At 40.0% G+C, this 16,073-nt stretch overlaps 1 protein-coding gene across 3 annotated transcripts in view; it reads left to right on the top strand.

The window, feature by feature from the left end:
* Positions 1-16,073, top strand: part of relb (v-rel avian reticuloendotheliosis viral oncogene homolog B) — a 40,274-nt gene that overhangs the window by 16,877 nt on the left and 7,324 nt on the right. For all 3 annotated transcript variants that reach the window (XM_057838543.1, XM_057838541.1, XM_057838542.1), the window contains 6 exons: positions 1,214-1,534; positions 1,617-1,783; positions 5,436-5,527; positions 5,635-5,766; positions 14,441-14,545; positions 14,760-14,975. In XM_057838543.1, the coding sequence (XP_057694526.1) occupies positions 1,265-1,534; positions 1,617-1,783; positions 5,436-5,527; positions 5,635-5,766; positions 14,441-14,545; positions 14,760-14,975 (982 nt within the window). In that variant the 5' untranslated portion in view covers positions 1,214-1,264. The remainder of the gene's footprint in view (positions 1-1,213; positions 1,535-1,616; positions 1,784-5,435; positions 5,528-5,634; positions 5,767-14,440; positions 14,546-14,759; positions 14,976-16,073) is intronic.

Here is a 16,073-nt window from a genome sequence, read left to right as displayed (position 1 = left end):
ATATGATCCCAGTATTTGACATAACATAAAACATGTAGCTTACTTACTCATCCGTCCAGTGGTTGCGCCATTGTCATACTTGTTTTGCCCATTATTTGTGGTGAAAAGGATGTTTCAGAAATCCAAAAAGCCTCCCACCAATCTCCCTTGTGTAGCAACAAAAGCCTGCAGCGCATTGGGCTGGCGTGACGCAAAAAATAAACAAATTAATCCGCAAAATCAGATGAATCCGCAATCCTTTGCATACTATACTATTGGCTAGAATGTGAAGATGGTTAGTCCGCTGAAGTCACATTCGCCTTCTTCCTCAATCCAAGACAATGGCCGGAAGTCATCATTTTCGTAGAACGGGATAAAAAAAAAATGAATAAATATATTGATCGCTTCCACACACATCCAAGCGGTCTATTTCATTCAGGAGCATAAAATACCACGTGTAATATGAAATAAATAGTGCTGCAGCGATTATTCGATTAACTCGCGTATTCGATTAGAAAAAAAATATTCAAATTTTATTGCTTCGAGTTCCCGTTTAATTAGAGTGGCGTTGTAATGGTTTGTTTTGAAAGTGTTTGCTTTTAGTTTTATTGATTAGGGTGCATACACTGCCCTCTGGTCTGCCTCATTTCACATGGCTGAATCCAACTGCTCCCTGTTAAGACCAACGTAAGCTAAGTTTTTGTTTGAGCTCATGTTTTTTAATGCAGTATTTAGGAATATTTAGCCGTTTTTTTGTGGGAATATGTGTCTGAACCATTTGTTAAGAGCATTGAAAAAAATGATAGCATTTTATACCATTTAAGCTAGCGAACTTTTGCTACGTAAGTTAGCCAATTGTTCTGTTGTTGTACATAGGTCCTCTTTTGTTTTGTTTTTTAATACTGCTTGAGGCTCAGCTCAGGTATTTTAATTTTTCATGTTCATTATCCGATTATTCGAACTAACTAGTTCATCGATTAATCAACTACTAAATTAATAGATAGCTGCAGCCCTAGAAATAAACATGCTTTTTGTGTCAAAGGCACTTTAAAGTTAGTGCTTGATTAAATTAATTGAGGTAAAAAAAAATTGTGAGTTAATGGAGAGTTAACTCATTGACTTGCCGAGCCTTATCATAAATCTATCAAAGTCACATTTCTGATTCAACCAAATGGATTTCTGAACTTATTGAACTTCTGAATTTATTCCTTATTCCTTTTTTTTTTGTCCGTAGTCAAGTTGCACCTTCCAACAGCCTTTGCAGCAGCTCCGCCCTCCTCGTGAAATGTCCCAGCGCCCCTCCACTCATTCGACAATAGGCTGCCGCCACGCTCAACCATCACAGACTGCTAAGCACCCCGGCGCCACCGTCTCCTCTAAGTCTTGCTCCGGCGTCGAGATGCTGGAGCGTAATCTGGAGAAGCCTAAACTGGTGGTGGTGGAACAACCCAAAGAGCGAGGCATGAGGTTTCGCTACGAGTGTGAGGGCCGCTCGGCCGGCAGCATCCTGGGCGCATCCGGGAGCGAAAGCAACAAGACTCAGCCTGCTGTCGAGGTACACAAGAAGTCAGGGAATATGACTGATTAAGCTGATAAAATATGTCAGCAGTAGGTCACTCGCTTCTCACGCATTTCAGATTCAAGGTTCCGTCGAGCACTTAAAGAAGGTCACGGTTACAGTTTCCCTGGTGACCAAAGACCCCCCGCACCGGCCGCACCCCCACTGCCTGGTGGGAAAAGACTGCCCGACTGGATCGGGTATCTGCGTGGTGACGCTGAATCCTCAGACTAACCGACGCCACAGGTGTGCCTCTACCCTTAATCTCAGTTCCTTCCTCTTACTTTAACCCTTTCAGGGACAATGGTCACCACAGTGGACAGCTATTCAAAAGTTGACACTTAAGACCTTTAACCATTTGTAGAGAAAGGGACCATTTTGGGTCATTAAAAAATTAAATATTAACAAATTACAATAGAATAGAATAGAATCTTTATTAACATTGTAACATACACTCACCGGCCAATTTATTAGGTACACCATGCTAGTAACGGGTTGGACCCCCTTTTGCCTTCAGAACTGCCTCAATTCTTCGTTGCATAGATTCAACAAGGTGCTGGAAGCATTCCTCAGAGAGTTTGGACCATATTGACATGATGGCATCACACAGTTGGTGCAGATTTGTCGGCTGCACTCCATGATGCGAATCTCCCGTTCCACCACATCCCAAAGATGCTCTATTGGATTGAGATCTGGTGACTGTGGAGGCCATTTGAGTACAGTGAACTCATTGTCATGTTCAAGAAACCAGTCTGAGATGATTCCAGCTTTATGACATGGCGCATGATCCTGCTGAAAGTAGCCATCAGAAGTTGGGTACATTGTGGTCATAAAGGGATGGACATGGTCAGCAACAGTAATCAGGTAGGCTGTGGCGTTCCAACGATACTCAATTGGTACCAAGGGGCCCAAAGAGTGCCAAGAAAATGTTCCCCACACTATTACACCACCACCAGCAGCCTGAACGGTTGATACAAGGCAGGATGGATCCATGCTTTCATGTTTTTGCCTGGTATACCAGACTCACCGCTGTTCCAGCGATTGAGTCTGGCGACCGTCTGGCGGATCAAATTCCGAGGGCGGAGCAAGCCACAGCAAACGGACAGCGGAGTGGACCAATCAGCGACGGGCAGCAGACGTGCCGTTGTTAAAGCGACAATTAGCGTGAGCGGAGATTGGAGAAGTTTATTCAACATTGCTAGCGCGAGCCATGTTGACTGTTGTCAATGACTTGTTTCGATGTGCTTTTGGTAATTTAAAACTGGTTTTACCGGGGATTGGAACATATGCTCGGCTCTCGCGTTCGCCATCTGTGTTGTTGTAGACACGACTTTCGGCGCGCAAGAGTGACACTACTCGTTAAGGACACGTCACGCAAATTAACGAATCTGATTGGACGATTGATTTTGTACCTTGCTCGAGAGGCCGTTAATGGGCTGGGTCCCAGACTATATCTCACAGTGTTTGAAAAATACAGGGAGAATAGTCTGGCTGTGCCAGGCAACAAAATTCTGACCCTACCATCCGAACGTCGCAGCAGAAATCGAGACTCATCAGACCAGGCAACGTTTTTCCAATCTTCTATTGTCCAATTTCGATAAGCTTGTGCAAATTGTAGCCTCAATTTCCTGTTCTTAGCTGAAAGGAGTGGCACCCGGCATGGTTTTCTGCTGCTGTAGCCCATCTGTCTCAAAGTTCGACGTACTGTGCGTTCAGAGATGCTCTTCTGCCTACCTTGGTTGTAACGGGTGGGTATTTGAGTCACTGTTGCCTTTCTATCAGCTCGAACCAGTCTGGCCATTCTCCTCTGACCTCTGGAATCAACAAGGTATTTCCGCCCACAGAACTGCCGCTCACTGGATATTTTTTCTTTTTCGGACCATTCTCTGTAAACCCTAGAGATGGTTGTGCGTGAAAATCCCAGTAGATCAGCAATTTCTGAAATACTCAGACCAGTCCCTCTGGCACCAACAACCATGCCACGTTCAAAGTCACTCAAATCATCTTTCTTCCCCATACTGATGCTCGGTTTGAACTGCAGGACATCGTCTTAAACCATGTCTACATGCCTAAATGCACTGAGTTGCCGCCATGTGATTGGCTGATTAGAAATTAAGTGTTAACGAGCAGTTGGACAGGTGTACCTAACAAAGTGGCCGGTGAGTGTATATACAGTGGTACCTCTACTTACGAAATTACTTGGTTCTGGAAGTAGTTTCATAACTTTAAAAATTCTGTAAGTAGAGACTCATTTTCCATGTATATGCACTACGCCGTTCCAAGCTCCCCAAAATTCAGACCTAAATCTTTCATAATGCATAAAAATCCATCACAAAATGGAACAAATACATGTTACAATTAGATTATCGCACAATAAACATAAAATCTGAGTTGTGTGTAATGCAGAGGTTGCGCTAGACTTTTTCGTTGTCTGTCATTTTGACTGACAGTGTCATAAAAATCCGGTCATAATCTATTTTTACCCGTCACTTACATTTTTAAAATGATAATAATGACATATTCAATAGTATTAAGTTTTCATTCATTTTTAATTAATATTCTGTCCGAACAAGCTTAACAAGAGGCAAACAGACAGCGGAGTGCACCAATCAGCGACGGGCAGACGTGCCGTTAGCAAAGCGACGAGGGCAGGACGAGGGACTTGCGCGCGGAAGTAAACATACGAGGAGAGCGGAGTTTATTCAACATAGCTAGCGTGAGACAGACTGTTGTCAATGACTCATGTGGATGTGTTTTAGCTCATTTAAAACTGAATTTACCGTGGATTGGAACATATTCTCGGCTCTCCCGTTCGCTATCCGTGTTGTTATAGAGACGACTTTCGGTGCGCAAGAGTGACGATGCTCGTGAAGAACACGCAAATAAACAAATCTGATTTGTCGATTGATTTTGTACCTACTCGAGAGGCTGTGTCCCAGACTTTTCTCTCAGTGTTTGAAAAATACAGGGAGAACAGTCTGGCCGTGGCAGGCAAACACTCAGTTGCCTTGACATTTTTCCGAGTAAGGCCAACGACGTCATGCATCAAGAGAGACAATAGCTAATTAATATGCTCACTCTCCACCCTGTGGTCTGGGGTGTGAATTGCAACCTGTCAAAATGACAGATGGACATCAATTTTTTCCGTCACCGCTTTAAAAAACCGGTCAACGACGGAAAATATTCGGTTAACCCGACCCCTGGTGTAATGTATAAAAAAACCAAGAATAGAGTAAAGAACACAAGTTAATACACTCATGTAAAGCTGTCAGAACACGAGAGGCGAATGAAGAGGACAGTAGGGTACACACATACAGTAAAAGTCCCTCTTAGCCAATTGGATGCCAGGAATGCTTGGCACTAGCCAATGGCAGAGCAACTATAAGTATGTTATGTTCAGTAAACTGTGGGAGCTGCGAGTGCCAACCATACTGTGTTTTTGCTTTTTGTATCCTGAAATTTCTTTTGTAACAAGAGGCAATATTTTTCCGTTGAGGCGTGTCTTAACCTGAAAATTCTGCATGTAGAGACGTTCGTAAGTTAAAGCACCACTGTACAACGGTACTAAAGTGCTAAACCAGTAAGGGCAAAAATCATTCAAATCACATAAAATACTGTACCAAAATATATCTACAGTACATATCTAAAATGTGAAAACAAACTAAAATAAATAAACACATGATCCAACATTTAATATCTACTGTTATATATGCAATATACTTTAAGTCATTAATCTATTTTTTAGATACGTTATAACAATGAATACATTAATCAGTATAGACAGGGAACATATAGACTAAACAAGCAAAAAAAAAGCTGAATGAATTTGGTGACGATGTTGTCTTTCCCAAAAACCTTTACTCTAAAATGTTTGAGCATCGTGTGTGTCATTCAACAGCTTCGCCAACTTGGGCATCCAGTGTGTGAGGAGGAAAGAACTTGACGTGTCACTACAAAAGAGAAGAAGCCAAAATATTGACCCCTTTCAAAGTAAGATAAAGCCGTAACTCATTTGGCAGCAGTGAATGATTTTAACCATTATTTAGGCATAATTATAATATCTTTTTGAATGATGAACCGCTTGTTCGGTCCCCTAGCCGGTCACTCCAAGGGAATCGAAGACATGGACATGAATGCCGTGCGTCTGTGTTTCCAGTGCGAGCTCGAGTGGGAGGACGGCACGGTGGACAGTCTTAGCCCTGTGGTGTCCAACCCCATCTATGACAAGAGTAGGCAGCACACACTAACACACATTCTTTATTTTGGGGGGGAATTTACAGTAGGCTTAGCTTGATTTAATTAATTAGACTTTTTTCTGCTGTCTGTTATATATATATGGCGGAAAACACAGACAAGACTGAAAAAGCAGTTTCTGCTCTTGCACTCCTCTTTAAAAGATACTTCTGTATTTTAAGCCAAAACAACTGCTGTGTTTGATAGAACAACATGTCTATATGCTGCCATAACAGAATCATTGTGTATTAAGCCCCGAAACTATTTTTAATTTGTCCGTTTTACACTGAAAACCCCCGTTTACAGACGTCGCGCAACCGCTTTTGTTTCAACCCAGCCATAAAACAAAGGTAATTAATTATATTTGTTATTCAAAATGTCTGTGGTTTTTAGCTTAGAAACATTATTTGATGTCTCATATTTCACTTAAAAAAAAAAGGCTCAAAAAAATTATTCACTCACATTTTTAAAATTTTTATCAAATTGTTACAATGAAAAAAATGGCGTCTGTAAAAAAGTCACGGGTATCTACCTCATAACTATCTCTTATTTGTTTTTTTTGTTTTGTTATTTTGTTACTGTCACATTTTCTCCGATATGTTAGATGTTAAATAATCGATCCAAACAAAAAAAATTGAAAAAAAAAAAACCATCAATAATTACACAATGCTCATGGGTGCTTAAGCCCATAAAATCAGTCGCACCCAAGTGCTAGCAGAGGGCAAGAAAACTCCCAAAAAAACACAAGTAACAAGTGGACATTGCACTGTGCTGTCATTTTAATCTGTTTGAGCGGGGCATGTGCGTTAATTGCGCCAAATATTTTAACGTGATTAATTTTAAAAAAAAAATTACCGCCCGTTAACGCGATAATTTTGACAGCCCTAATATATATATACAGTTATATATATATACAGTTGTGGTCAAAAGTTTACATACACTTGTGAAGAACATAATGTCATGGCTCTCTTGAGTTTCCAGTTATTTCTACAACTCTGATTTTTCTCTGATAGAGTGATTGGAACAGATACTTCTTTGTCACAAAAAACATTCATGAAGTTTGGTTCTTTTATGACTTTATTATGGGTGAACAGAAAAAAGTGATCAAATCTGCTGGGTCAAAAATATACATACAGCAGCGCTAATATTTGGTAACATGTCCCATGACCATTTTCACTTCAATTAGGCGCTTTTGGTAGCCATCCACAAGCTTCTGGCAAGCTTCTGGTTGAATCTTTGACCACTCCTCTTGACAGAATTGGTGCAGTTCAGTTAAATTTGATGGCTTTCTGACATGGACTTGTTTCTTCAGCATTGTCCACAGGTTCTCAATGGGGTTTAAGTCAGGACTTTGGGAAGGCCATTCGAAAACCTTAATTCTAGCCTGATTTAGCAATTCCATTACCACTTTTGATGTGTGTTTGGGGTCATTGTCCTGTTGGAACACCCAACTGCGCCCAAGACCCAATCTTCGGGCTGATGACGTTAGGTTATCTTGAAGAATTTGAAGGTAATCCTCCTTCTTCATTATCCCATTTACTCTCTGTAAAGCACCAGTTCCATTGGCAGCAAAACAGCCCCACAGCATAATACTACCACCACCGTGCTTGACAGTAGGCATGGTGTACTTGGGGTTAAAAGCCTCACCTTTTCTCCTCCAAACATATTGCTGGGCATTGTGGCCAAACAGCTCGATTTTTGTTTCGTCTGACCACAGAACTTTCCTCCAGGTCTTATCTTTGTCCATGTGATCAGCAGCAAACTTCAGTCGAGCCTGAAGGTGCCTCTTTTGGAGCAAGGGCTTCCTTCTTGCATGGCAGCCTCTCAGTCCATGGAGATGCAAAACACGCTTGACTGTGGACACTGACACCTGTGTTCCAGCAGCTTCTAATTCTTGGCAGATCTGCTTTTTGGTGATTCTCGGTTGAATCTTCACCCTCCTGACCAATTTTCTCTCAGCAGCAGGTGATAGCTTGCGTTTTCTTCCTGATCGTGGCAGTGACAAAACAGTGCCATGCACTTTATACTTACAAACAATTGCTTGCACTGTTGCTCTTGGGACCTGCAGCTGCTTTGAAATGGCTCCAAGTGACTTTCCTGACTTGTTCAAGTCAATGATTCGCTTTTTCAGATCCATGTATGTATATTTTTGACCCAGCAGATTTGATCACTTTTTCTGTTAACCCATAATAAAGTCATAAAAGAACCAAACTTCATGAATGTTTTTTGTGACAAAGAAGTATCTGTTCCAATCACTCTATCGGAGAAAAATCAGAGTTGTAGAAATAACTGGAAACTCAAGAGAGCCATGACATTATGTTCTTCACAAGTGTATGTAAACTTTTGACCACAACTGTATATATATACACTGTATTTCTCGGACTATAAGTCGCACCTGAGTATAAGTCTCACCAGCCCAAAAATGTGCAACGGAGAGGAAAAAAAAACATATAAGTCGCACTGGAGTATAAGTCGCATTTTTGGGGGAAATTTACTTGATAAAATCCAACACATAGAACAGATATGTCATCTTGAAAGGCAATATAAAAAATAAGTCGCTCCAGAGTATGAGTCACACCCCCAGCCAAACTATGAAAAAAAACAAACTGCGACTTATAGTCCGAAAAATAGGGTAGAAGGTTTCGGTCGTGTGCAGATAAGCAAGGTATTGCCCGTGTCGCGTTCAAGAACCGCTCAGATTTCTAGCCATCATCCACCTTGCTGTCTGCGACAATGTGGACCCCAGCACGTCTACTAGGGATGTCCCGATCCAGGTTTTTGCACTTCCGATCCGATACCGATATTGTTTTGCACTTCCGATCCGATACCGATATTGGCCGATACCGACACCGGCCTATCTGAGCATGTATTAAAGTTTAAAGTTATTTAGCCTCCTTACTTAGTTGTCAGACTCATATTGAAAAGGGTTTTAGTACTCTTGATAACAACTAGCCAGCTGAATTAGGTGAGTTTGAATAACACACAATGGTTGGTAACAAGAAACTGACCTGTTTATTCAGTGACAAACACAAAACATTATAAATGACAAACAGAAATGGCATAGTCAGTCAATAAAACGTGCAAATAATATTGTAAACTGTCAGTGGAAAATCCCACAAACCCCCCAAGCTATTAGATGCTTTTAATGTTTCGTGCATTAGTTACAAAAATTGTATAAAAAGCCTCTCAGGTTTAATAAACGACTATTTCAGTATCAAGTTTACATTTTAAAACAGTAAATAAAATACTCCAGTCTCCATTCTGTATCAGCAGCTTTGAACTACATTCAATTAATTTAATTTTGCGAATCAACTGTTTAAGTTGTTAAAATTGTTCCCGTTATTCCATAATTTCCCTTCTGTCTACTATTGACATGTGAAAGTTTAAAAACTGTTTTGAAGATAGATTCAAGTCAAGATTTTGCCGATTTTGGAGTATACTGCTCCCCTTGTGTGTGTAAGCGGACACAAGTTCGCAGCAAGCCAAACTCCATTCAAAAATGAACGCGGGAGTCAGGAAGTAGCATCCAAGCTCCAGGTGCTTTTATTTAGTTGCACTGACACATCCAAAAATGAACCCAGGTGAAACTAAAAGAAATAGAATGTACAGAACGAAAATGATTGACAGGTTTGACTATCCATATGCTATATATGTCAAATATATACGAAGCCAATTCCCATACAATGCCTCTCAATATTCTAATATGCAAATGAAGCATGCAGCAGGTGCCAAAGTTTACAAAGTGGTTAAAACGCTCCAAATATGGCACATAAATTGCTAAATACTATATATAAAAAATGTTGTACTTACAGACGATGCGAAGGCGCAAACAACAGGACAAGTTTAGGATAGCGTGAGCACAGTAAACAATGCTGCCCAGCTCTCGTCAAACGGCGGACTGACGAAACGACTACAAACATGGCCGCCGCGCTACTTCCTTCCTGTCGGACGGCTGTCAAAATAAAAGCAGGAATGAAAAATGCACATCGCGAAATGAAGGGCAGAACAAGGAGTATTTTAGATAAAAAGTTAATTAGGTTCGCTTGGAAGGTTCACTACAACAGCCTACAAGGGAAGTCTCCTGCTTTAAGATGGCGGCTGTTTACTAACGCACCTAGTTTTCAATGCTTGTGTATGTCGCTAAATGCTTGATTAGGTTGGTTGTATTAAAACTTCTTATAGCTTTACCACCACGCTTGACTTTATTGTGGCAAATGTTGCACTCTGCCTCTTCGTCTTTGTCGTCCTTTAAGGTGAAATGATCCCACACAGCTGACATTTTTACAGATAGTCTCTCGGTAAATTGGGAGACGGTAATGTAGTGTGTTGAAGGTGTGCCTTAAAATGCGGACCGGATTTTAGGGAAAACGAAGCAAAAACTGGAATGGATTATGTATATCGGTGCGCTGGAAAACCCGGACCGGATGTTAAAAAAAAAAATGGATCGGAAGTCTGGATTGGAATTTTTCCGTGTCGGCGTCCGATCCGATCCAAATATCGGATCGGGACATCGCTAACATCTACTGTAAATCATTTGATTAGACTCGTCAAGTGTCGATACTCACGAAAGTGTCCCTTCCATTTTATCCATATGTGATGACCGTCAATCCCCCCCGTGTTTTATTCCAACACATTGTCAAGGACAGCAAGTTGGCCGATGGCTAAAAAAATCTGAGCAGTTCTTGAACGCGACACGAGCAGTTATCCAACAGCGCCATGGTGTCAAACACCTGTCGCTTCAAAACAGGTCGATGGACTATTTTGTTCAACTTCGTGAAAACAGAGAAACGCGCAGCTTTTTTGAGAAACTGCAAAGGTAAATGATAAAGCCCTCAAGCCAGTTACCTTGTTGCTGAACTTGTTTCTGAATCCAAAAAGTCACACACTGTGGTAGGGAAATTAATCATATCTGCCTGCAAAGCCATTGTCAGCGAGATGCTCGGTCCTGATGCGGTTAAGGACATTGCTTAAGTCTCCCTGTCTGATTATTTTGAGCTTTTGAAGCCGAACTGCTAAAAAAAATAAAAACAAAGAGAGAAAAAAGAGAGACTAAGAGCTGTTCATGAAGATTCCTGCCAGGATTTTGGCTTTGTTTTCATCTAAAAAGGCTCAAGTTTCACAATCAGTATAAATAATCAAGTATAAATATTGACAAATTATTTTATTATTAAATATACTGTACAGAAAGTAATTTTGGAACATTTTTGGTTTGTGGTGTGCTGTGAGATTTTTTTCCAATGTAAAAACGTTCCGTGACTCAGAAAAGGTTGAAAAACACTGCAATAATGTAATTTTTACATGATTGAAAATAAAACTCTGCAGGCAAAATGGCGTACAAGACTCTGGTGTCGTAAAGTCAAAATTGCGTAAGTTGGGTACGTCATAACCCGGGGACTACATGCTTATTATTGCTCATCATAAAATATGTGCAAGCAACAGTAATAGTGATCCCTTGCTTCTTCACGGCTCAATTTTCATCAAAAAATATTCATCAGTGTTTTGCGTTTTGATTGATTTGATATGTACGTTGCATAGTCAACTGATTTATGTACCCCTACTATATACAGCTTTTGAATTTATTATTGGATCGTGTTAATCAATGCCCTTGATCACTATCAATTGTAAGAACATAGGCCTACTGTAACTCTATTAATTGCAATTTTTAAAAAAAATCATAATAATCATTGCCCAGGCAATGTTCTAACAATTTTAAAGGGTAGCTGAAGAGCTTTTCGGATTTCGGTGTAATTTTGGACGCGTTCGTCAAAACAACCGTGTCATTTTTAAAGCGTAACTGTAAGGATGATTTGCGTTTTTTTTTGTTTTTTTTTTGCACTCTGTTAATAGTCCCTTCCCAAACCGGGAAGTATGACGTAACACCCAGAAAGGAACAGACGACTATCCACAGCGAGCCTAACAGCAGCAACGATATAAGTGATATTTCCACCGAAAGTAATCATTCAGGATCGCTCTTTCGTGAAGCTAACGATGGCAAAGGCTCCCAGGAAAGATTATCTACAATTAATCCTCACATGTTTGAACCTGAGGCGTCAGATGACGACGATTTACTCGGCACAGCAGATGTTGGTGATGACGCCGGTTGGCAGCTCGACACTTCACAAAAGCAAAGTGGAAGGCCGATGTCTGGCATCGTGATTTCTCTGAACCTTTCTTTCCCAAGTCATACTGTGATATAATTATCAGTAATTGCAAAAACAGACAAGTAGTTATAAAGATCTAGTAACTAATAAATGTATACCTGTCCACTGTCTTATGACAGGCAAGCAACAACAACAAACTAACAGGTCGCAGGCACGATAAACAGGCAGTTTGTTATGCCTTCCTAATGGTTGTTCCGATCATGTTTTTTGCTTCGACCCGATCCCGATCGTTTTAGTTTGAGTATCTGCCGATCCCGATATTTCCCGATCCGATTGATTTTTTTTTTTGCTCCCGATTCAATTCCAATCATTCCCGATAATTTTTCCCGATCATATACATTTTGGCAATGCATTAAGAAAAAAAATGAATAAAACTCGGACGAATTCAACATGCAGTACATAAGTACTGTATTTGTTTATTATGACAATAAATCCTCAAGATGGCATTTACTTTATTAACATTCTTTCTGTGAGAGGGATCCACGGATAGAAAGACTTGTGACTTTGTATATTTTGACTAAATATTGCCATCTAGTGTATTTGTTGAGCTTTCAGTAAATAATACTGTAGCCATGCTCAAATGCATGATGGGAAGTGGAACCATGACTGTGCGTAGTGCTACCAATTGATATATGTTCTCTGCGTTGGGAAATAACGTAAGGTGTTAAGAAAAAGATCAATTGCTACCTTGCTTCCCCACATTGCTTCCCATGAAATTTCTAATCGTAGGGAGGGGGATTGTAAGGCTTTTGCCAATTAAAAAAAGGCTCCAAAGGCTGCCAAAATTCACTCTACTCATATTACGCTGCCTTTTATCTCTCTATTCATAGGTAAAACGGCGCCATTACAGATTGAGCGCGACAATGCGTGGGTCGTGCAACGCATGCATTAACTGTGTTAAATATTTTAACGTAATACATTTTTTTAAAAATTAATTACCACCGTTATCGGGATAAATTTGATAACCCTACCTTAAGCCTAAACTAAAGACTCTAGATGAGTGTAACATATTATGTCTGTAACGTTAAATACAATTAGAAAATGATTTAATAAAAAAAAATATATTAAAAAAAGGCATGGCCGATATTTTTTTGCCGATTCTGATACTTTGAAAATGAGGTGATCGGACCCGATCGATCGGCATCTCTACTTCCTATATCAACAGAATTCCATCAAATTTTAGAGTTAGAAAAGCCTGTAAGGGTCTACTTACGTCTTTGAAAAACCAAGGTTGTATCCGAGGCTTTCCAAGCTTTCGTCGCTGAAATGTTGAAAACATAGACGCGATTGAGGAGCCGGGGAGAACTTGACTCTCACATAAGATGTCCAAATCCTTGCAGAATAGGCTTTTTTAGGCCACTCATAGTCTCGAGCCTTCGTGTGAGCAATTCATAGCTACACATCAAGATGGCAAAACCCAGAGAATGTTTGCAATATATGGCTAGGATAGCGTGGTGCTATACTTTCGTATTGGAGTGCTGGCGAAGTCTTGGGGAAATGACGCCATCAGGTAGCGCCGGCAGCGAGGTGCGTCATTCGTTGCTAAGGTGTTGCTATGGCAGTAACTCAAAAACTACGTGGTCAATTCAAAAAAAATTTTGGTAATGTGAGTTTTTAGAAAGTGAATGATGCATTCAATACAATTTTTAACAGTCTTCACCTGCCCTTTAAATTCAAACAGTAAAAAAAAAAACGTCAATAACACAAGAAGTTGTTAAAAGCCAAGATTTTATATATATATATATATATATATATATATATATATATTAGGGCTGTCAAATGATTAAAATGTTTAATCAAGTTAATCACAGCTTAAAAATTAATTAATCATAATTAATCACAATTAATCGCAATTCAGACCATTTATAAAATATGCCATATTTTTCTTTAAATTATTGTTGGAATGGAAAGATAAGACACAAGTCAGATATATACATTCAACATACTGTAAATAAGTATAGCATTTGTTTATCATAACAATAAATCAACAAGATGACATTAACATTATTAACATTCTGTTAAAGCGATCCATGGATAGAAAAACTTGTAGTTCTTAAAAGATAAATGTTAGCACAAGTTTATAAGTATAACACCATAACACCATAGAAATTTTATATTAAAACTTCTCAATGTTTTCGTTTTAATAAAATTTGTAAAATTGTCAAACAAAAAAATAAACTAGTAGCTCGTTATTGTTCAGCACCACCAATTCTCATGGTGCTGAAAACCATAAAATTAGTCGCACCCAAGCGCCAGCAGAGGGCAACAAAACTCCCAAAACACAAGTAACAAGTGCACATGATACTGTACTGTCATTTTAATCTGTTTGAGCGGGGCGTGTGCGTTAATTGCGTCAAATATTTTAACGTGATTAATTAAAAAAAATTAATTACCGCCCGTTAACGCGATCATTTTGACAGCCCTAATATCTATCCAGCCCAGGAAATAATTTAGAAGCCCGTTTGCTTCCTGATGCTCACATCTCATATGATCTGCTTTTTTTCTGTAGAGGCGACCACAACATCTCAGTTGAAAATTAGCCAGTTGAACCAGTACAAAGGTAGCTGTGCCGGCAAGACGGAGATCTACATGCTGTGTGACAAAGTCCAGAAAGGTACCACCAATGGCAGCGAATGTGAATCTATTAAATAACATTAAAGTAAAAGTAGAGACGTTGCAGATCTGTTTCCGTAATTTTAGAACTGTATGTGGTAGTAAGTTAATATGTAGTCACAGTCACAGTTCCTTCTTCGAGCAACTCTGGTTTGCCTATCACCGTCAATGGCAGATAATGTGTTAACACACTCAACCGGCTTCACCAATCGCAGACGACATCGAGATCATCTTCCGACACGGCTCTTGGAAAGCCAACGGCGAGTTCGCCCAGACGGACGTTCACCGGCAGATCGCCATCGTGTTCAAAACGCCGCCCTACCGAGAACAGGACATCACGGACGAAGTGGACGTCAGCGTCACCCTGCGCCGCCTCTCCGACCAGATGGAGAGCGAGCCGGTCACGTTCACTTACTTGCCTTCCAATCCAGGTCAGCCTTCCTAATTATCTTGTGAGTTGCAAATGGGTCATTCCAGAATTAGAGGACATTTTATGTTCCGTCTTCGAAATTTTAAATATTCGACATGCAATGTAGTTCCTGAGAAAATTTACTTGTTGTGAGACCAAATCTATGAAAACTAAGAGAAATGAATGCTTGAAAAACGGATGCCAAAACCAAATAAATTTGAACTAAGCCCGAAAATGACATTTTTCTCTTGTTCAGCCTCCACAATGAAGAGTTGTTTGTCCTTTTGGGTAGCAGTATACAGCTAGCTAACCAGTTAAATTCTTATCTTGAGGAGAAAGATAGCTTTTGAACAGTGTTGTCCCAAACGCGTTACAGCTTTTGAACAGCGTTGTTACTGGTCGGTCAGCTCGGCCATGCACTGCGCAACTCCTTCAAGCAGGGGGCCGCCCACGTCAAGAGGAGCTATTCACAAACAAGCACGTGGCGAACTAACGTTGGATTTCGGTTCAAAAAGTACGAAAGCTGTACCACATTCAAACAGGAATGATTGTCTCAGGAGTGATTTGTTCGAGGATTCAAGGTAATTATTATATATTTTTCGTACCATACATGCATTTTGAAACGTTGAGAAAAAAATGGAGAAATTAGCCGCTAAGGCATTGGCATCATAGTTCGCAATATTTACGTAAAATAAATGGTAACCGCACTTTTTTTTTTGTTGCTTTTAACCAAGAATCGAGACGGTTTTACATCCAAATCCATAAAAAATTCAGGGATTTAAGCATTTATTCACAAGAATTTCAACGTAAAATGCTCTTTATTGTGGTAAGGCGGCGCCACAGTGAACTTAGACAAGCTGCACATTCGACATATTTACATAAAATAAATGCTACCTGCACAGTTTCTTTTGCTTTTAACCAAGATTCAAGACTGTTTTACGTCCACACCTATAAAGAATTCAGGGATTTAAGCATTTATTCACAAGAATTTTCAACGAAAAAAGCTCTGTCTGTGATTCCACTCGGTCAGCTTTGATGGCCTCGCCAACAATGCAGGTCCCCTATTTATCGGCCCCGCGCCACGTGAATTACATTATGAAGTCTATGGTAACATCTTATT

This window comes from Corythoichthys intestinalis, chromosome 6 (genome assembly GCF_030265065.1).
Source record: "Corythoichthys intestinalis isolate RoL2023-P3 chromosome 6, ASM3026506v1, whole genome shotgun sequence".
Taxonomy (NCBI): domain Eukaryota; kingdom Metazoa; phylum Chordata; class Actinopteri; order Syngnathiformes; family Syngnathidae; genus Corythoichthys; species Corythoichthys intestinalis.
This window is presented reverse-complemented; position numbering and strand designations above follow the sequence as displayed.